This window comes from Apus apus, chromosome 2 (assembly GCF_020740795.1).
Source record: "Apus apus isolate bApuApu2 chromosome 2, bApuApu2.pri.cur, whole genome shotgun sequence".
Classification (NCBI taxonomy): Eukaryota; Metazoa; Chordata; class Aves; order Apodiformes; family Apodidae; genus Apus; species Apus apus.
The window spans coordinates 4,507,580-4,529,572 of record NC_067283.1 but is presented as its reverse complement, the minus strand read 5'-3'; the positions used below and the strand labels follow the sequence as shown (position 1 = coordinate 4,529,572).

The 21,993-nt window shown below is 44.0% G+C and overlaps 1 protein-coding gene across 2 annotated transcripts in view; it reads right to left on the bottom strand.

Moving 5' to 3' along the window:
* Positions 1-451: 451 nt before the first annotated feature.
* The window catches only part of CRHR2 (corticotropin releasing hormone receptor 2), a 149,958-nt gene continuing 128,416 nt past the window's right edge, over positions 452-21,993 (bottom strand). For both annotated transcript variants that reach the window (XM_051610398.1, XM_051610397.1), the window contains 4 exons: positions 18,169-18,254; positions 14,676-14,811; positions 13,110-13,151; positions 452-1,654 (listed from right to left, as the gene is read on the bottom strand). In XM_051610398.1, the coding sequence (XP_051466358.1) occupies positions 1,514-1,654; positions 13,110-13,151; positions 14,676-14,811; positions 18,169-18,254 (405 nt within the window). In that variant the 3' untranslated portion in view covers positions 452-1,513. The remainder of the gene's footprint in view (positions 1,655-13,109; positions 13,152-14,675; positions 14,812-18,168; positions 18,255-21,993) is intronic.

Sequence of the window (21,993 nt, the reverse complement as noted above, 5' to 3'; positions counted from 1 at the left end):
CAGTGTTTTCCAAGATATTTTCCAGCCCTGTGTGGTTCTGAAAACTAGAGAGAGAACCATTTAAATCTGGAGAATAAAATCTGGAGATTTAAAACCAGCTTGTGCTGGAAAGTCTTCTAAAACATGTGAAGAAAATTCAGAATACACTTGCTAAAGTGGACACGGCAAATTACTCCAGCACTAGTTGAGATCCAGGGGATGGAAAATATATTGCACAACTTGATTGGTTTTTTTTCTCCTGCTTTTGCAAAGTCCATAGAAGGAAGGGGAGTGCAGAGGGACAGGGATCTAGTGTAGCATCATGAGCTGAGAAGGGAGACAATTCATCTTGCATTTAAAAGCCTCCTGCTCTGATTTTATCATGAGATTGTTCTTATCAGCTCATTATCAAACAGGATTTCCTTCCCTGACCTTAGGCACAAAACCTCTCTCAAGACAGATTTCCTCTTCCTTTCCAGAGTAAAGAAAATGATGCCTGGTTTTATTGAAACCAACCCAGAGTAGTGTTTATTATTGAAAATATACAGTAATTTTTGAACATCACATAAAAAGCCTAGTAGATACTTCTGCTCTAGTTCAAAATGCTCCATAGATAATCTTTGTGCAGCATGTAGCACAATCCTCAGGATCAAAACATCCTCTTCCCATTATTATTTTTACAATGCTTCCCTTTTATATTTTTTAAACCTCCAAACCATGTTTTGTTGTCCTTCCCCACCCCAACCCTCTTAGCTGCAGAAACCAAAGACCTTCCAAAGGCTCCTTACATTGTGTCAGAAGTGTGGGGCTGGGGGGAACAAGGATATTTGACAGAGCTATCTAGAGATACTTCTGTCCTTCTCAAAATCTTGTGTGTGAACAGGGCATGGCTCTTGAAAGGCAAAGTGCCCTGTGATGAACAGTCCAGTGATGCCCTGGCCAACTCCCAGTCTATTAAAGGGAAAAATGGGGAAGGTAGATTTGGATTTTTCACACCACCTTTCAGATGCTCCTTTCCTTGCTGCCCTGTGTTCTCAAACAACAGTTCTGCAGAGGAGAAATTTTTACAAAGAAGTAAGAAAAGAGATGGGCTATCTACACACCAAAGTGATGAGATCCTTGGGAATCAATGTACAGGCTGAGATGGGCAGCATGTTAAAAACAGTCTTTGTTCACCACAGTATGGGAGGGAAAAACAAAGAAAAGAAAGGAGAAAAGAAAATAATGGACTGTTCCTGCCAGCGTGCTGATTTAGACTCTGTATTGTGAACTTCCACAGGGTGCAGTCAGTGCTGAATCTCTGTCTTCTTTGAACCTGTTTTGCCACCACCCACTCCAAGAGGCCCTTGCCTGGTTGCCTTGAAGCAGCATCACCAATACGGAAGACGAGAGTCCACAAAAAACATGATGGGCACCTCGTTAGGAGAGACAGGAGTGCAGAGCGAAGGGGGAAAGTCTGCAGCAGGGGCTGTGGGGAGAGTGAAGACAGAAGAACCCTGAAGGCCACCAGGTGCTGGGGCGTGGGGGGTGTGCATCAGACGGCCGCTGTCTGTTTGATGCTGTGGAAGCTGATCCGTGTCGGGGAGGTGGGGATGGACATGGCACGTGCCACCCGCACCCGCAGGGAGTGATGGTCTTGCCAGCGGTGCCATCTCTTCCTGGCAGCAGAACGGACCTAGTGGGGAAAAGCAAACAAACAAACAAAAAAGGCAAGAATATGAACCACTTAGAATGCTCAGGTGTCCTCTGTAAAGGGGCAGCAGACAGCTCGGAGACAAACCATGAGGCGTGTCAAGCCAACGAAACCTACAGGGCTGGATTCAGCTGCCCAAATGTGGGCAGCTGGTTCACTTGATGTTCTCCTGGGTGCTGCACTCTGGGCAAAGCATGGGCCTCACACGTCTCATGTCTCATACCTGATGGCTTTAACAGCCCAGAGAATTTCTAATGGCAATAAATGTCTCAGCTTATACAATCGAATCCAGCTCTCAAGATGGAGGCACCTGACGGAGGTCTTAGAGACCTATCGTGGGGCCTGTAGTTGCCCCTGCTTCCTTTCTGTATGAAGTGGAGTCACAGATCATCTAACTAAACATTGGCATCCACAACACAGTCACACGTGACCTGATCCTGTGAGCATCTTGTATAGGTGGTGGACACCTACTCTGCAGTCATCAGAAGGTCATCTTCAAGTAGATGCTTACAAACAGGCCAGATGAATCTTGAACTTTAGGTGCATATTTTGTTGCACGAACCAAAGAGGAGGTCAGGAGGTCCAGGTGCCCAGGAGGTCCAGCTCAAATAAAAAGTATATAAGCAAGAGAAAGGCAGCGGAGAGGAACCCTATAGCCTCAAACACACTTGGAGGGAAAGCTTGAGATACTCCAAACATAGACTGGGAACAATTCCTGCCTAATCATTGCTGAAATGAAACATTTAGATCCATTTCTGGATATTCTTGTTGAACTCTGCTCACTGTAGATCCATTCAGACCTTTAACCTAGGCAGCTAGGTAAGCCTACAAAGTCAGGTGAGATGAATCTGGGTCTGCCTTCTTGGACAGTCAATGAGCAATCATACTCACGACACTTGGGAAGGATGTTGACATTCTGCTGCCAACCTCACGTTCAGCCAACGCTGAACAAAGAGCATTTTTACATACAACCTCTATTTCATATCAGGGCATGTCTCCCCAAACTGACCTCATTGGTTCACTGATCCCTTCTGTTAAACCAGGAGAAACAGTGGAAAGAAGATGTGTCATAGTCCTGCACGTCCTCAGATGCCCAATGTTTGCAGACATCCCATGGTTTCACTTGGAGTGGCCAAGGGATACTTATTTCTGATTCTGGATTTAAGGTTGCACATAACACACACAGCCAAAGGCAAATACACGTGCAAGGTGGGGATGTACCTCATCTGAAAGCTTGATACCTAGTCTTGGCCAATTATTTATGCTTTCAATATAGAAAATGGAGAAGGTGAGATGACCCCCCTAAGGAGGTGACTCAGATATGTGGAATGGATAAGTCCTTGCTCCATCTTGCTCCTCTGAGCACAAAACTAGCTTAGCTAAATGTTGAGCACCTAAGGCAAATGGTGTAACATGGAAAGTGTCAGAGGGGTAACCAGGTTCCTGAAATTGTCCCATGAAGAAAATGCAACTTGCTCTGCAGACGAATGTTGCCTCTGAAATGCTCTTTTCTCTCCAGATGTCACCAACTGCTGAGATGTTGTTAGGAAAGTTTTTTCCCTTTTCCACTGGAGTGAAATTCACCATTGTCCGGGGAGCCTGTGACCCACTTAAGTCCTTCACAGGGGTGAATTTCTTCACCTCTGGTGCAAAAGCAGAGAATAAATCTGTGTGTACAGCACAGACTTGCTGAAGACATTCACAGCAGCCTGGCAGTGCAGTGAGTTCCTGTACCCCAGGTATTCCTGCAGCACCATTTCACTGGGTCATGAAAAGGAGCAGTCACCTGGTGGGGCTTTTAGTGTTTCTGAGCAACGTGTGTGAACAGCTACTTAGTCAGCCAGGGAAGCCAGATTAGATTTATCATTTGTGCTTTAAACCAATCAAGTCAAAAAGAGTCACCTGTGTGAGACAGGAGACAAAGATGAGAGTCTGAACAAGCAGTTGTCCAGGTGGCTGTTATGATGTTGTTTGCTGAGGAACTTTGAGAAAGGATGAGCAGAAGTAACAAAAGGGCTGTTTCCTTGTACAGCTGCAGCCACTCCTGATGGACCAGGCACATGGAAGCAGACTCTGCATTTACAGGGGGAGTGCAAATCATTTCTTAGTGGCAGGATAATTTGCTGCAATTAGGATATGACCAGAGCACAAGCAAAAAAGGCTGAGGCTTGAATTTATCTCTTACAACTGAACTCAGAAATAAATGCTGGATTTACCTTAGGTCAGGAAAGGAAAAAGAAAACCAGCTGTGACTACTATAATAACACGTTAATAAAGGCACCAAAAAAAGCTGTTATGGAGTGAAAGAGTGATAGAAAAGAGGTAAAGCAAAACAGCAACTTCTAACCACAAGAGCAGCCATGTCTGTCCTGTAAAACATTTGTAGAGTCCTAGGAAGCATTTGTAGAGTCAGAAGCATGTCCTAGAGCCAGGGTTAGCACATCTATGAGCTGAAATTAACAGTACCTGCTGTAATAACCCCAAGATGCTCACAGGCTACCATCAGCAGTTAGAGCTTCACAGGGAGCAAATTATCAGCTTCACCTCCTTGTAACTTCAGTTGCTTGAGATCACCGAGTTTATCCACGCTGCTGAGCAGAGAGCTCAGTTCTCTGTGGTGACCCTTGGTCTGCCTAGTTTTTTGCAAACACTCTCTCAGAATTACCCTTCTCAGCTCCTGGCCCTTGTCATACTGTGAGTAATCAGTTTCTGAAGATGTGGTGAAATCAGATTTACCAACATCTTTGTGCCTGCAGAGTGTGGGCCCTGGTCTCAGCAGGATTGCTTTAGAGCAGTCAAGAGACAGGACCCAGGTGATGGGATGGAGAGAAGCCAGTGAGTGGTAAGTTTTTCTTTCCTGACTGGGTCACCTACCAGAAGAGTACTCTGACTTTCAGATCACAGCTGAAAATCACTAAAAATCACACCTGATTGTAAAAATGATTAAAAACCTCTCTTCCTCAGAGGAACAACAAGAAGAATGAAAGAGGTGGAGAGAAGGATGAAAACATGCAGGGAAGGTTTGCTTTTGATAAAACAGTCATCAACTTTTTACTGCTATTACTTATGCTAGGCAGTGGCTGCTGGCTAATTTCTTGCAGCCATAAATTAGAAATTAGATGAAGAAAGAGCCTTCAGTGACATAAAAAAATCAGGTTTTGGAAGAAATGTCCTGTCTTGTTAGCAGAGGGGGAGAAAGCTTGATCCATTTACACAGTGATTATAACAAAGGGAACTGTTCACTTGGGGCTTCCTGATGTCCTACTAAAACATGATACTACTAATGGAGGTAAAAGGAAAGGGTCTGATAAGAAGAGTAGGATGAAATGAGCTGTCAGGGCAATGGAAGCTGGAATGAAGTCTACTGGGATGCCACCACACTCTGTCCCCAGAGAACATCTCTTACATGAAAATGCTACCAAGTGAGGGGCTGAGGGACAACAGGCACTCTCTGACTACAGCATAATCATGGTGTTCAGTAGGCTCTGACTACATAACCCTAATTAAGTTCTTGCTTTGTTGATATGCAACTTTGTACTCCCAGAAAACCTCATCCAAAGACAAACAAAATCAATTAGAAAGGTTTATATAAGTCTCAGTGGCCTTTGAAGCAGACCAAATTTTGCTCTGTGAAAATGTTTTGGCAATTAATTCAAGTTGCCCCTACACTTAAGCACCTTTGTGCCATGTTTGAGATCCCTGTGCTGCAGCTGGAAGTAACTGGAGAATAACTTTGGACTTTAAACATCTCTGGTTATGAGTGGTGGTGGAAATTGTGGAAAAGCTGATGAAGATATATTCAGTCTTATTGTAAGCTACAGATGAGCAAGAGGGACTTGCAAGCAATGTCCAGATCCACAAAAGGGAACTGGCTATGCAGACTTTACATTTCAAGACCCTGGTCTCCCTGTGTCTGACCCAGCAGTGTAATCCTTTTCCATGGAGCTTCTGAAGCCCTGGTCTCTCTCTGGATCCAGCAGAGATATAGGAAAGGACAGAAGATATTGGCAACAGTTCATCTAACACAGACAAGGAAAAGAGGGCAGTTGAAATCCAGCCCCATTTGGGTGAACCACTGCCTATAAATGAAGTCGAGGGTGATGAGCTCAACTGCATATGTGTATGTATTAGATGTCTAATGTTAGGAGGATAAACCCCATCCATTACAGAACAGAACTTAAGCTAGTGTAAGGCGATGCCTTACATGGTCCCTTGGAAGTTTTCCAGAGGGTTAGGGTGTCTCTCAAGGGAGGACAGACATTAAATGTTGGATTGTATGTCCTACAGCCACTTCTCATCCTATTGGCATGGCTTTGCAAGGCTCCCAGCAGAGCCAACCTCTCAGGCCAAAGATGGTCATGTCACCATTAGACAGAAAACTGGATCCAACCTCTCTATGAAAATGCCATTATCAGTGGTTAATCCTCCTAAGGCAGGGAAGGGATGTAGTCAAAACAATTTGCAAGGCTCAGATGAAACAAAACTGAAGCACAGGTAGAACTCTTTTTTCCCCCCAAACAGCCATCCCACTGCTGTTTTATGTAACATTGTTAAGTCTCTTCTTATCCCTAACAAAATTAGCCTGCTTAACTGCTGTGCCATTAATTTTTTTGCCTGCCTTTGGAAGCAATTCCATGCAATCTGGTAACAAGTGTTTTTCAGCACCTGCCAGACTGGGAAGTTGTAGTTTTATTTCTAAGGTCTCAACCATGCAATCTGCTTATTGTATATAACTGTTCTAAAAGCCAGAACAGTTCTGACTAGTTATAAAGATTCACCACATATTTTGGGGTGGAAGCAAATGCTGTTCCCTCCCTCTGGGCCACAAAGGGCCAGAACTAACCACTAGAGAGGGTGGCCACGAATGCAATCAGCCCACTCCAAGGACCTGTGATTTTGTGGTGGAGTGCTCTGGAGGCACGTTCACAACAGCAGTGGTGAGACAAGGACTGTGAGGTGGGGAAGGACCCTCAGCCCAGCTGCTGCCTTCCAGCATGCCTGGATTCCTCTCATTTTTCTCTCTCTGGCAGGACCCCAGTCTGAGGAGACCTACCAGAGTCACAGCAATGAACGTGACTTTCTAGCAGACCACAAGTGGGTGTGGGAGATGAGTACTGAGAGGATACTGCAGTCCTCTAATGAACTGCTGCATGATGGTCCAAAAGGGAAGGTTTCATCCCTTCAGTTGACTCTATATTGACAAGGTATCCCCAGGGGCATTTAGAAGTGGTACTCATACCCGCACAGTTGGCCACCTCTGCTCAGAAAACAATCATTGTGGGAGATGGAATTAAACTGTGGCCCTGTAGTCCACCCCCATATTCATATTTATTCAGTGATTTCAAGGAACCCTTAATGCACGTCCTTTGGGTTCAGAGTGATTAATGTGAAGTCTGCTCAGATTGATGGGCATGTGGATGACTAACCATTTAGGTGGTGATTCATAACTGGCAATTATAATTAATAGCCTCCCAAGATGATCAGATCAAAGTAAGTCACTTCAAGCTTAATAGATTTTGAGAGACAGATGGTGTCTGAGTAAAGGGTCAACACACAAAAATATTAAACATATTTATCTTTGCATTGCACCTTGTTGTGAGAATGCTTTACAGTGCCATCTAATGAAGTGACCTGTTCTGTTCCTCTCTAGTTAAGGATTCTCTCCAAGTCAGCTTTTCTGCTTTCCATTTTAAATGTTAATCCATAGCTGATTATTGATCTTGACCAGATAATACTAGAATCTGAGACCTGCTTTAGCAGAGAACTCGTGCTTTGCAGGATGATTTCAGACACAGGCCTTGCTAGTTTATGTACCCCTTCAGGACATGGTTGGAAACGAAGGACAGCCACCTTATTATAGACATAGCTTTCATCAATTACAGAATAATTAAGGTTGGAAGGGAACTCAGAAGGCTTCTGACCCAACTCTATGATCAAAGAAAGTCCAGGGTAGAAATTATATCCAATTCTAAAATTGTGGAAGAGACTACCTTATCCAGTCATTTGGAGTACAACCAAGGACAGAGACCTCAAAACACCTCTGGGTCTCTCTTCTAGAGCTTTAACACCCTCACTGATCTTTTGCACCAGTTCAGTCGGGATCTCCCCTGTTGCCCTCACCCAGCTTGACAGTGGAGACTGCTCTTCTCTTTCTAGCACTTCATCAAGCACAACCTCTTTTATAAGTCTGGGTCATTCTCACACACCAGCCCCTTCATTCACAAGCCCCCTGTTATGGTACAGCTATGTTATTATCTCCCACTATGACTGGTAAGGTTTCCAAGGACCACAGAGCTCTCTGAGGGATCAGCACTGGTGGGTATCAGAAAAGACATGAAGCACCTAACAACAAGGATCTGGAGGCAGGGATCCTTCATTACCCTCTTGTTTCCAACATATGTGAGTTGAGGTGGCAGAAGTGGAGCCGGGCCTGTCAGTGCAATTCCCATTCCTCTGGAGGCTTATCTGAGGCTGGCAATAAGCATTTTGTTTCCTTCTATGGAGGATGCTGCAGCATCTGAGATCTGACCTCCTCTCTCCAGACTCCAACAAACAGCAGCTGTATGACCAAAGTTAACACAGCCATACAGGAAGATATATTTGGAATCTGAACCACTAAATGCACATTTCCTCTCTCTCTGAAATACTTTAGTTTCTCTCAGGAGAAAACAATCACTAGCAAGGAGTTCTGGCTGAGAAGGTAGATACCACAATACAAAGGGAACTGGAGGGAAGATCCATCTTTCTTTAAAGGTGCTTTATCTGGAATCAGTCAAAGAGAGAACAGAAATGCTGGGAATTTATAACCATCTGCCTGTGAGCAGAAGATGTACACTAAAGAACTGAAAGAAGACCCTGGAGATAAAAGTATGAAGATCCCCTAAGTGATTTGTGACCTAGAGATCAAAATAAAGTGATTAAAGTGCTACTGAGTGTCACTACCACCTTCTGTTGTCTTCCCTTGCCACTCTCATATGACAAGCCAAAGGTGACAGCTGTCCCCATTGACCTAATAAAAGTGAGCCTCTTCTGGTACTGAAACTGGAACAGTATTTTTCCTGGGTTTCATATCATACAAGCAATTACCAGATACTCAGCAAGTGCTTAAAAGTCTATAACCTTCACGGAGCCTTTTTTCAGTTTCAGGTCTGGCTGTGACCTGGACAGGATGGTGATGTTTTTATCCAACACAGTTCTAAAGATCATTGTCAGAAGAATCAGAGGTACCAAGTGAGATGAATCCCACACCAGCCCCTCTTTGGAAAGTCAGGTTTCAATTAAGCACAAGCTTAATTAATCAGTTTGAACTGCAGAGGCTGAAGAGATGATTTGGTGGTTTCTATGGATCTATATTCTCATCCAAACTTACACAAGGATGAGATACCACGACAGCATATCCCTGGTTATAAATTATTATCTTGGTACAAGCAAACTGATCTAGGTAGAATAAATTTCACCAACTTATAAAACCTACAGATTTTTTTGTGAACTGCTATAAAAATTGTCCATGAGGAGTTTTATGCAAATACATTCCCTTCAGCACAGCTTCAAGTCATTGCACCAATCTTTGTTCCAAAAAAGCCTCTATCATAAATATATATATTGAAATCTAGTGTTATGTGAAATGAAATTCACTCTTATGATCTGTGAGCAGTTAGAAAAGGTTTTGAGGAGCATGTTGATTTTTGCAGTCACCGAATAAAAAGGTTCACGACCTACATTCATTTTGTTTTAAAAGTGACACTGAATGCAAATGCATCCACGGTTTTCATTATGCCATTTTCCTAACATCTTAAATTCTCACAAAAATCTCATTCTCAATTTTCCTGGAAGCCCAGAGATGCTCTTTGCCTCTCAGATTCAATGGAATTTGCATACTTTTGCCCTCTAGTGCTAGGAGATTTTTCTTTTGTGGCCAAAAATTACACCTTTTTTCCATAAAGTCTCTCAACAAATGAATGAGTCAGGTTCCTCTCATGCCCATCCACGACCTACACAGTTTGTTCAAAACAGCTTCAGAACTTTTCAGAAGCTAAAAACCATAAAAATTGCCCAATTTGTATCGAAACTGCTTCTCCTTCGGTTCACTGAAATAACCTGTGTACAACATGTTGGCTTGAAAGACGTTTGTCTTCCAAATCTGAAGGATCACATCTGAGAGGGGCCTGAATGACACACACTCTCTCAAGACCATGTGCTGGGCACTGGGGAGGGGGCACCTGGAATCCTGGGGTCAGGGCTGGGCCCCTCAGGACAAGAAGGACACGGAGGGGCTGGAGCGTGTCCAGGGAAGGGCAAGGGAGCTGGGGAAGGGGCTGGAGCACCAGTCTGAGCAGGAGCAGCTGAGGGAGCTGGGGGTGTCCAGCCTGGAGCCAAAGAGGCTGAGGAGAGACCTGCTGGCTCTGCAGCTGCCTGAGAGGAGGTTGGAGCCAGGGGGGTCGGGCTCTGCTCCCCAGGAACAAGGGATGGGACAAGAGGAACTGGCCTCCAGTTGTGCCAGGGGAGGTTGAGGTTGGATCTGGGGAACAATTCCTTCCTGGAAAGGGTTGTCAGGGCCTGGCCCAGGCTGCCCAGGGCAGGGGGGGAGTCCCCATCCCTGGAGGGATTCCAGAGCTGTGTAGATGTGGTGCTGAGGGACATGGTTTAGTGGTGGCCTTGGCAGCGCTGGGGGAACGGTTGGACTTGATGATCTTAAAGGTCTTTTCCAACCAAAACGATTCCATGATTCTATGGTTCTAAAACCTGGTATATGAGCTTAATTTTCACTGCAGCCATCAAAGCTAGTCCAAGATGGGCGTGAAACGTTCTATGCTGTGGAAATGAGGGAAAAGGCAATGTCTGCATTCCCTGGTCTAACGCCTGCTTCAAAGTAAACTCATCCTATTTGGAAATCTTTGCATGACTGCAATTTACTAGCTTCACTTCTTCCCTTCAGTGATCCCAGTGCTGAACTGTCAGACCAAAGCACTGCAAAATAAGGACCAAGACCTTCTGTGGTGGTACCTTGTATCACCAAGGTGCCATCTCCAGTGAGAGTGCTGGAGTGCTTTCACCACTAGAACATCAGATCTACTCAAGCAGCACAGCTGTGTAACTCCTCTGATCTGGGGCAAAAGAGCTTGTAGGAAGAGAAACACTCTAAGCCAACAGGACATGTTGAAATCAAGGGAGGCTACAAGATGTTACAGAGGAAAAACTCTTTTCTATTTGCCAAACTTCACAGATAGAACACCCAAAAAAGGAGAGAAACTTGGGTAGTTTTCATCTGTGATTCATATTGTTTGAGCTCCACTTCAGACAGTTATTGGAAGTTCATAAGTATCCTGTGGCATCTTTATCAAATATGAAATGGTAGAGATGCAGCTGAGGTCACAGCACTATTAAAGCTTTAAATCAGTGTTTTTTCTAGCCTTCTTGCTTGTGTCATCATTAAGAACAGGTGGGGCACCATGTGGGATGAATAAAGATATTAATGCATCTAAAGAACCCAACTTGGGCAGGTTACTGAAAGGCTACTACTGCTTAAAGACCATTTTGCTTTTAGAGCAAAATCTGCTGTGGATCCCATTAAAAATGCTGCTACCTCATGTGGATTGAGTTGCATTTCCTCCATCACCATGTCTAGTAGAGCTGTCTTCTGAGAGCAACCCATGGCAGCAGAATGCAAATGGTACTTCAGTACTTCTGTACTTCTGGGGTGATGTTGTTCACGTAAGTCATACTGGCTTTTCCAAAGCAAATAAGTGAGGAGAACAAAGTGCTGCAAATCCAACTGAGCAGTAAATTGGTATAGCTTTCACTGCTGAGCCATGGAAGTTCACAGTAAAGAAAACACACTTGTGCTGTGCTGACAACCAAGGCTCTCAATATTCCTCAGTTGGCAGTGTAGCTCCAGGGAGAACTTATGGCCACCTTCAAGTACCTGGAGGGGCCTGCAAGGAAGCTGGGACTTTTTACAAGAGCATGGAGTGATAGAACAAGAGCTTTAAACTGAAAGGGGATCAATTTGATTAGGTATTAGGATGAAATTCTTTTCTGTGAGGGTGGTGAGACATTGGAACAGGTTTGCCAGAGGAGCTGTGGCTGCCCCATCCCTGGCAGTGTTGAAGGGCAGGTTGGATGGGGCTTGGAGCAGCCTGGGCTGGTGGGAGGTGTCCCTGCCCATGCAGGGGGTTGGAACTAGATGATCTTTAAAGTCCCTTCCAACCTAAACCATTCTGTGATTCTATGATTCTATGACATTAGTACTGAAGCCAGACTTCTGCTGCCTTATCAGATGGTGCAGCACAGCAGCTTGAAGAACAAAGTGTGGTCACAAGCAACTCAAGAGATATGGCAAGGTTTTGAGGTAACTGTAGTCCCACAGTGAAAGTGTCTGTATTTTGGGGGAAGATTTCACCTCACTATTTATTGAGAGGCAAACAAGAGTGGTCAGAATTAATTAAAGGGCAGTAGAAAAGAGAACTGAACACACTCTGCTGCCAGTATGCAAAAGTGGTGTGTGCCTAACATGCAAAAGCAGTGTTGTTTCTTGTTAATGTCACCTCAGAATTAATGAGGAAGAGGGGAAAGATAGAAAAGCAAAAAAATAAATATATATATATATATAGTGGTGCTTAATTGGCTAATGTATCAAAAATGCTGCAGAGCAGCTGGGTGGGAACACATGCCCATTCCTTCTCATAGTGCCACCTAGGGAGCCCAGAATGAGATTAAGAAGCAGCACACACAAAATATACAGCAACACGGCAGGAATAATTAGGACATGGAATTAATTTCTGCAGAGACCCAAATTTTTAACATTTAACTAATAATCATTTCAGAGGATCCACTTGACTGCAGGTAAACGAGACACTGGCAGTGTCAGTAGGGGAAAATATACACACCTCTCACACATGGGGGTGTAAATCAAGCACTGAGGGATATTAGTGAAACATTTCTTGCTTGAGTAGCAGTAGCTAAAATTAATTCTGAGGAACACCACAGACTCTGTCCCCAGCCCTCCTTTCTGAATGCAACAGGCATTGATAACTCAGAGAGAGACAAAAACTAACTCTCTCACCTCAGTGTGGCAATCCCATTATTAAAATGGGTCACCTCCAGCATATATTTACCAAGAGCCCAGCTCTGAAGTAATGCTCATGCATGCCCAGAAAACACGTTTGTAAGTAATGAGAAACTTCAAAGAAGTCCTAAAATGATGAATAATCATTTTATGATCTGAGAAGGCTTCTCTTCCTCTGCCCTGACTTCCTGGGTGATAACCTGAATTGGATAAAGCTTTGTGAACAAAGGAGATGGAAACTTCTGCAGGAGCAACAGACCGATGGGACTGTGGCCCCATGTAAAAACACCTTTTGTCCCCCATAATTAGGCATTCAAGTAGGTTGCACTCCCTGAAGAATTAATTACACTGACAGCAGGAGACACTACTTACCTCACCATTCAAGAAGCAGTAAAATACTGAGACAAAGAAACCCTGGAAAGAACAGAAAGCAGTCAATTATTAGGCAGGTATTTTAACACAGAGAATTGGGAGTGAGCTTCATCCTGGGATCATCCAGAGCAAAAACATAATCTTGCTGAGATCATCCACTGACAGAAGTGTATCTTCAGCTTCCAGCTCTCTCCTCAAAGTGGCACAGAACCCTCACAGGTGCCATGTCATGCCTGCCAGCTCTGTGTGGATGTCTCAGACACTACAGGGGAGCGGTCAAATGGCCTTAGATGGTCTTGTGTGGGTGAGTGTATCATCAGGTTGCTCATGTTCATCTGAGCTGAACTGCTCTGTGGAATCTATTGACAGCAGTGATTGGAACCCTGTCATGCCTGCTAAGATTGTAATGGCTGTAATGGAAGCTCAGGTGACAACATGATGGCACTTTCATCTCTAAACCTGTGAGCAGAATCCTACCCATTTTGCTTTCAGCAATGGACTGTAATTACTGGCACCATAAGGGAGAGATTTTCTGTGCTTTCTTTCTTACATATCTCCTCATAACACTAACAATAAAGTAAGCAGTGTAGCATCTTTTGAGACATTGAGCAGCAGCAGATAAAAAAAACCCAGTTATTTTAAGGGAATGAAAAATGTGTGCTGCTTCACTGGTGAAGGGTAAAGTTCCTTAGTTCATAGAGGGACATTTTTCATTTTGGATACTCAGTTTCAAGTTCTGCTGGGCTACTTCATGTCTCAAAGCTAAAGAGGCAGCCAGTAGAAAGAGTAATTCAAACTCAAAATGTTGGTAATCTGTAACTCTAGCTTGACAGTGTGTGTGCCATGTGTTTGTATTGATATCCTGGGTATCAGAGTGGTTGTTGCTGCAGAAAACACATGAATGCCAAACATAGTTCCACCCTAGGTCACTGAGGTAAAGCTGTAGGTCCCATGTAAGCAGAAATGTGTGGATAAACACCATTCACTTCAGTCACTTTTGGTTTTGTGTCAAATCCAGCAAGCTGGAGCAATTACTCATGTTCCACTGCCTTTTACACCCTGGCAGAACTATTAAATTCAGGGAGGGAGGAGCTGGGGTATGAGCTTTCAGTTGGTATTATCTGATGGCTCAGTGCATGCACCACTGCAGGAGAGCTGGACAATACAGCTGATGTCTAACAGGTAGGAATTGTTTCCCTTTGTTTTAGCAACAACTAATCTAAATCTTAGCTCTCTGTGAAGAGAGAGGTGCCTTGGGAGGGGGATTCATCATCCTCTCAGGCAGAAACATCACCTCTCTTTCCATTGACCGCAGATGGAACCCAGGTGAGGAGCTGTAGCTACAGCCTGGACACAGTGCTGGTGTTAAGAGAAATTAATCCCTCCAGTTCACAAAGAGGGGAGACGTCCTCTCCATATGACATCCTTATATGTCTGCTATGCAAGGATGAAAAAAAGCTGAGCTCATTTCAACTATTATTTCTATCATGGACTGCACTGCTGTAACTTTCATGGCTGAAAAGCCCTGAATACCCTTTCAGCCATTGCTGGTAACAGCTTTCTTACCTGAAAAGACTGCAGGAAGGAATTGAAATAGATGAAGACAATCTGGGAAATGTCATCTTCACCAGGGTTGACAAAGAACAGCATGTAGGTGATGCCTAGCAGAGGCAGAAGAACTAACGTTGCCTTGACTGCCTTCCTGTGGGGAGGAAACAGAAAACACAGGTGAGCACAAGGAGGAACAACCTGTATCTGAACTGCTGTAGATTGACCCCATCCAAAGAGATCACTCCTTTCGTGGAGAGAGAGGGTGAGAGTCAGAGCAATTCAGAGGAAAGTGAAGTGAGAGAACCTGGGTGCCTCCTTAACTCGGTTCAGCACTTGCACATGTCAAAGAGGGTGAGGAGAAAAGGAAAGGATGGGCTGGGAAATTTCTGCTCAGGGCTGTCTGAGAGGTACAGGCACTGGAGGAAAGAAGAGTTTGAAGAGATAAATTCACATGTCAACTTCTGTCCACTGTCTAACACAAGAGAATGGTGGTAGGTGCCCTGTGGGTACCTCCATCTCTCAAGGAATGCTGTCAGAGCAGTTGCTGAGGAGAGCAGTGGAAGTGCTCATTTGAACACTGGCCAAGTAATGTGAGCTTTTTCCCAGGAGCACATCCAAGTTTCAGACAGTTCTCAGCCTGCCTACACAGGAACAGTCCCAAGATTCATGACCAGCTTACTGTGCAACCAAAGGTGGAGGCTCCTAGGGGTCCTCAGGCTATGAAGAACACAAGTTTCTTAGCACTTGGGGGAGGATATTTAAGAGAGAGCCCATGGAATCTCATGTCTGAAGGACCCGACAGAGTTTTGCAGGGCAACATGGAAAGAACAACAGCCTCCATTTGGGTTGTGAAGACCCAGGTGAATTTGCTAGTTGTCACCTTCTGGCCAGTGCCTGGCCACTTGGAGAATGTGTTCTGGGAAAGTATTTGCCTCTTAATCCTGCTGTTGGTTCCCATATGCTCAACTCAAGGGGACAAATGGAAAACTTTTTTGTATCCCTCCCTTTCTCTTTCTTCTTCCTCCACAGTTTCTGTCCTATCAATGAGGCTGAAGCCTTGAGATTCTCTGCAGGCCCAGTGAGTGATTTCTTACACCCCAAGGTGATGTGGTAAGTGCACAGTTCAGCTGCTGGCCAGGGCAGGAATGCTGTGCCTGTCAGACCTGCTCTACTCCCAGCTTTTCATTCTGCCTGGAGCATAAATGCTCTCTTTGCTCTCAGCAAGACCTGCACACCCAACACAATTGTTCAGGGCTGTCTTATAAAACAAGCAGATGGTGCACAATGAAGTGTAAGTGATTATTAAGAGAATGATGAGGGGCTAATCTTTATTTTTGGTGCTACAGCAGTGTCTTGGGATGTCAGCTGTAGAACAGCACCTCATTGTGCTAGACACTGTACAGACACAGAAGACTTTAATTTTGCTAAGTCTGTGTAAATCTCCACATAATGCAGTAACAGGCAGGCAGCCAGGCAGGGGAGCACAAAAAGATTGCCAGTGTCAGCAGAGAGTGACAATCTTCCCAGAGTAGCTGCCACATCATTTAATCTTTGCTTTACAGATGTTTGGACTACACAGCCTTAGAGCAGCAAGGCTTGCCCCAGGCCTCCCTGGAATTATAAGGATTTCAAGTTATGCTGTGAAAAAGAAGATTTCCTCACAGAGCTTGTGCTGAGGATAAGATCACCATCATCTCTGCAAGGATGAAGGCAATTACTTCAGACTGCCTCAGAATCTAATATCTCTAATGCTCCCCTCAAACTGTGGCAGGGAGAACACACTGAGATTTGAGCCAGTGTTTTGTCATTCTAGTTTTAGTTTAAAGCATGAGGTTTGAGCATGAAAAAGGGGTATTTTTTCCCCTTCATTTCTCAGAAAAGGAGAAGAGAAGATTCTGAACAAGAAAATCAGACCACTCCATTAACTACACATTTGTCCTCAAGCCTTAGACAGATGTAAGTGGAAGGAATCAGGCAAAACGACAAAACACCACCACTGCAGCAAAACTGCCTCCAGAGACAAGAGCAGGTTGCTTTGAGGACATCAGGATTCCAGCCTCAGCTTGATACACTGAGATTTTATCTAGAAGTTATTCAGAAGATTATGACTAATCATACTCCACAAAACCTGTGCTGTTTCCTAGTGTGAAGACCTGTCTGTCCATAAATACTTTAGAACTCTGGCTCATCTTGCAAGATATGAAAAGTGTAAGACAGGAAAGGGACTCAGAATCTTTTGATTATTAAGAATTTGCTTTTGGACAATTTAGGCTGATGTAGGTCCATGCTGGTGCAGGAAGGGGCCAGGCCACCTTCCTTCTGCTGCCCTGGGCTAGACATCCCTGTCTTCTCCTTTCTGCTGTACCTGTGCTTGTGAGGTTGCACAGACTGCCAGCTCAGGAAGCTGATGCACCTGAAAAGCCACCCCACATAAAGTTAATGATCAATTAAGGACCAGTGCCACGATGCAAACCACTAACTGGTTACACTAATGCTGGTAAGAGCTGAGGAGAGAGGGCACAATCACCCCACACCCTACATTTTAAAAATAAAATTAATCCCTACTTTAATACCTGTATGTACAGAGTAATAATCAGCAATGACATTGCTACTGATTACAGACATTAATATTTGATATGTGTAGTGATATTTAGTGTTTTTCAGATTCTCCAGATTAGCTGAATGAATGGTCAGCAGTGAGAGCAGCTATGATCCACTTATAAAATATAACAAGTATGCTTGTGTACATAATAGAAATTAATAAAGTTCTTGTCTCCACTTGACATTAAATCCTTCAGATTTCACTGGAAGGGAGAAGTTTCAGGTCTGTGTTGGGGCACATGCCAACCTGAGGGAGGTGAAGAGGCTGGTGGCTGTGACACGTGTCTCTGTGCACGTGTGCTCAGGCTGTTTGCACTGTTTGCACATTGAAATGGAGGGAACAGACAAAATGTGGGCAAAAAGCAATACTGTGTCCCTAACTGTGTGAGCTCGAGGGGCAAGCAAGAAGCTTCCTGAGATCAACAGTGGCATCTGGAAAGATAAAGATGGGACGAGGCTCCGGGGAGACCTTAGAGCACCTTCCACTACATGAAGAAAGGTACAGGGAAGCTGGGGAGGGACTTTTTATAAGGGTGTGTAGTGAGAGGACAAGGGTTAATGGATTAAAACTGGAGGATGAGAGATTTAGGCGAGACATTAGGAGGAAATTCTTCAGTGTGAGGGTGGTGAGACCCTGGCCCAGATTGCCCAGTGAAGCTGAGGCTGCCCCATCCCTGGAATTGTTAAAGGGCAGGTTGGATGGGGCTTGGAGCAACCTGGGCTGGTGGGAGGTGTCCCTGCAGGAGGGTTGGATCTAGATGATTTTTAAGGTCCTTTCCAACCCAAACCATCCTATGATTCTATTACATGATTCTATGACAAGGACAGGGCAGGCAAGGTTCTTTGTTAAAGTTTAACAAAGTTCTTTGTTAAAACCACAAACAGCAAGAAGCACCAGCTGACTTACCTGTACTGTATTGTTTCTGAAGTGGTTGATGCTCTCAGCTTTGTCATTAAAATCCTAACTATGTTAAATAGAAACACAAAATTTATCTGGAAAAGAAGGAAGAGAGAGGAAAAAAACAACCAGTGAATCAAATAGTGGTTTAAAGGATGTGACACACCTTAAGAGGCACATATTTCAGTTCAAATCTGATTGGAAACAGCATCTTGGTTTTACCATTGTTTGCAACAGTCTCACAATTTTACCAGAAATACCAGATTATGCAGCAAATACCCACCAGCTATTAACATTTTCAAAACTGCAGTGAAACTGGAGTGCAAAATTCTTGGTCCCAGAGAGAAACTTATTTTTACTCCCTTTGAATCCTTTCCTGGGTGCCTCAAGGAACTCAGGGTGGGATTTGTTTGGCTAATTGTGCCCCTCCTGGCTCAGCTCATCCAAGGCTCCCTGTGCAGAGGGTTTGGCAGCAACGTGCTGTCAGAATGGCAGGTGTTTGAAACCATCCTCCCATTGCACAGCTTTCATGGGTAGGTAGGGCTCCCCAGACCCAAAAGCCAAGACTGCACTGGAGAGACCCAACTGTGAGCCTGGTCACACTGGTCTGACTCCCTTTGCATTTAGTGGGGGCTGTAGGTAGCACCCCACAAGAGGCATTTCAAACAGAACAGATGAATCATACCTGAAAAATGCCTATTTTTTTTTGCACTGTCTTTAATGGTGAGCTGGTGGATTTACCACTTCCCTTTTTGATCTGCTGAAGTGGGTAATTATGACTTTTCTTACAATCTCACCACCGAGAATTGTTTTCTAATTGCTGTTGTTGTAGCATCTGCGAGTGAGTTTCTTAAATAAGTTTCCTCTCAGTGTAAACAGGAAAGGAAAAAAAAAACAACACACACACCTGAAAAGAAGATTCTGGTTTGTAGACAGAAGGATTTGGCACCTAAGGAGCATGATTTGGGTTCCTTTCAACACATAAAGCAGGGTCGTTTACAATACATGGATCAGTCTTCAAATTGTCAGCAATGTCCACTGTCAGAAGAGCTGGACCCACCTCAGGGCTGCTCAGGTCACAACCTGAGCTTGTGAGCAGGTACTTATCTCACACACGTTGCCAGAGTCCCAGGGCTCCTGGCATTTTGCAGTCTGTGAGTGGAGTAATTCTGTGATTGACTTCCAACTATGCAGGGACACTGTAGCATGTTTTCTCAAAATATGCTCCTTTTTTCCCCCCCTCTATTTCCATGATCACAGTATCTTGGCATCCATCACATCATTCCCTGCAGTTACTGTAGCATTGTTGATAACAAATGGTGCAATAAGCACCTGAATAGACACTGGGAGACTGGCAGCACTGGGAATCATGTACATTAAACACTTATTATGTGAGACACAAAAATGCTGCTCTAGGAGTCAACGTGACATTTTTTTGAAATTATTTCCTTAGCAGAGCAGGGCCTCAGGGACTACAAGAATTAAATAAAACAGTGCAGCTTGTATGTGTCTTCTTGGTAGAATTTGTCATATTGAAGGGCTTGAAGTCAACTGGTTCTCTATTTATCAGAGCCAAAACCACCTCCCTATCACTGGTTTGACTTGCACCATTGTTTGATAATAGAAAAAGAAATGGCCAGGCAGTGTTTGCTGAGGGGAGGTGGATGTGGGTGTCCTCCACAGCAAGAAAACTTCTGCCTCTGAGATCCTGCTACCCAGTCTTGAGGTTCTTTAGTCAGCTCAGGGTCAGGTTTGGCTTAATTCTGTGAAGGATGAAAAAAAGGCGTCAATCTAAAACTTGCCACTTCTGCAATCATCACGGGAGGTGTCAGATGGCATTAGAGAGTCTTAGGCAAGGGCAAGTTCCAAGTAGGACTGATCACATGGGATTAACATGATGAACTGGACTGGAGAAAGCGTGTCAAGAGTCACGAGTCCTGAGGCAGCAGCAGGGAACTGGAAATTCAAATTGGCACAGGCTGCATCAGAAAAAGTAGTGATTTTGATCATCTCTGAAATTGAAAAAAGCTGAAGTCTTTGAAATAAAAATGGAGCTGTTTTCTCAGCTGGAGAGAATCCATCCAGTTCTAGTGACTGCCAGACTGATTCTGATTTGCAAGCAAAGAAGATGAAGCCCAAGGTGCTTATTCCTTACATATAGAGTTCACTTTCAAATGAAGCAAGATCTTACTGCTGCAAAGAGAGTTTCCCTGGGAAAGAGCCATTCTCTGTATCTAGCAAAGTGCACACTTATTTGTCAAGGACTTCCTGTGTCAACAGGTCAATTCCTCTCAGAACTGGACAGCTCTGACAAGACCCAGGTATCAGTTCCATAAATGGAGACTGATGAATGGACATTTAAGAGAAGTCATGATGACAGGCAGTGCACACTTTTTAATTTATCTTGAATCTCACTTGATATTTTAAGTAATTCCCATTAATACATCTTTTCTTAATGGAAAATCAAATTAAGGCTTTTTCCCTTGATATTTATTGATAGATAAAGTCAATCACAAGGCTAAGTTATTGAAGACACAATTAACCAGCTTATTTCTTATTCTCTTATTTCTATTGATGATGAACTAAGAATATCCTTATTGCTGGAATAAGATCCTCTCCAACTGCAGATGGAAAAGAAGTAGTTTTCCTATCTTATGAGTGCTTTGGAAGTTTAATGTTTCCACTTCTAAATTGAAAGGAAAACTTCAAGCCCCAAAATGCAGTTAGAAGCCAGTGATCCAAAAAAGCATTTGGACCATCTGCTTTGGCACCAATCAATTACAATCTGAACACACAAACCCAGAAGCTTTTTTAAACCAAAAGAACCTTTCCAGTGAAAGATTGCAGTCATAAAAACTTTCTGTCATAAATCCCAAACTCCATTGGAGAGGAAATTTATCTCCTTCACTGAGATGAAATAGCCAAAATATTCCCAGATGCACCAAAGAACACTGACTGTGGAGGCTTCTTTGTAGTTTTTCTTAAGCTCAGGAGTTTAAATGAGAAGTCATGGAGCTCTTCTTCTTCTCTTTGGAGAGTGGAATGGGCAACTAGCATTTATTTTGCTCTAATCTGCTGGGCTTCCTAGTTTATGCTTAACAGAAAGCTTGTACTTCTGTGCTTCCTAGAATGTTCCTCTTCACTCCCAGGAAGTGTCTTATTCTATTTAGACTTTACATTTTTATGCAATGTGGTAAGATCCACCCCAGGATTAAATAACCCAAACTGGCATCAGAGCAGTCCCTTCAGCTGAAGCATTATGTATTGTCATCCTGACCACAAAGGAATAGTCTGCCAGTTTATTAATGCCTTGTTTTAATTGTTCTATCACACTGCCTTGATAGCCTTCTCAGATAGGGCCTTTTATCACAGGGGTTTCCCTTTCAGAAGTCCCAGGCACCACAGTGACTCCTTTAGGGATGTGGTTAAGAGCAGAGAGGCATAAGGGGATGGATGGCCATGATCAGGGAGATTGTGGAAGAAACTCCCTAGAGCAGCAGTGCAAGGCCAACTTCAGGCAAGCAGAGCAGGACTATACACATCCTGGAGACTGCAGGGGATGGAGTTGTGTTTTGGTGGGGAAGGGAGAGAGTGGTAAGTGAGCCAACACCTTGCTTACCTAAGGTGTGTGTCACACATCAGCACACAGACCCTTTGCCCACTCTGTCACCTAAACCCAAGTACAAATGGCAGCTCCAGTCCTAGCTGGGATGACACCATTTCCTCACCAGAGCCCTGGCTCATGCATGAGCATGTCCACAGCCTGTCCCCCAAACTTACAACCCTATCTGTGATCCTCCTACCACTGTGCTGGCCTTTCTGTCTCTCCTGAAG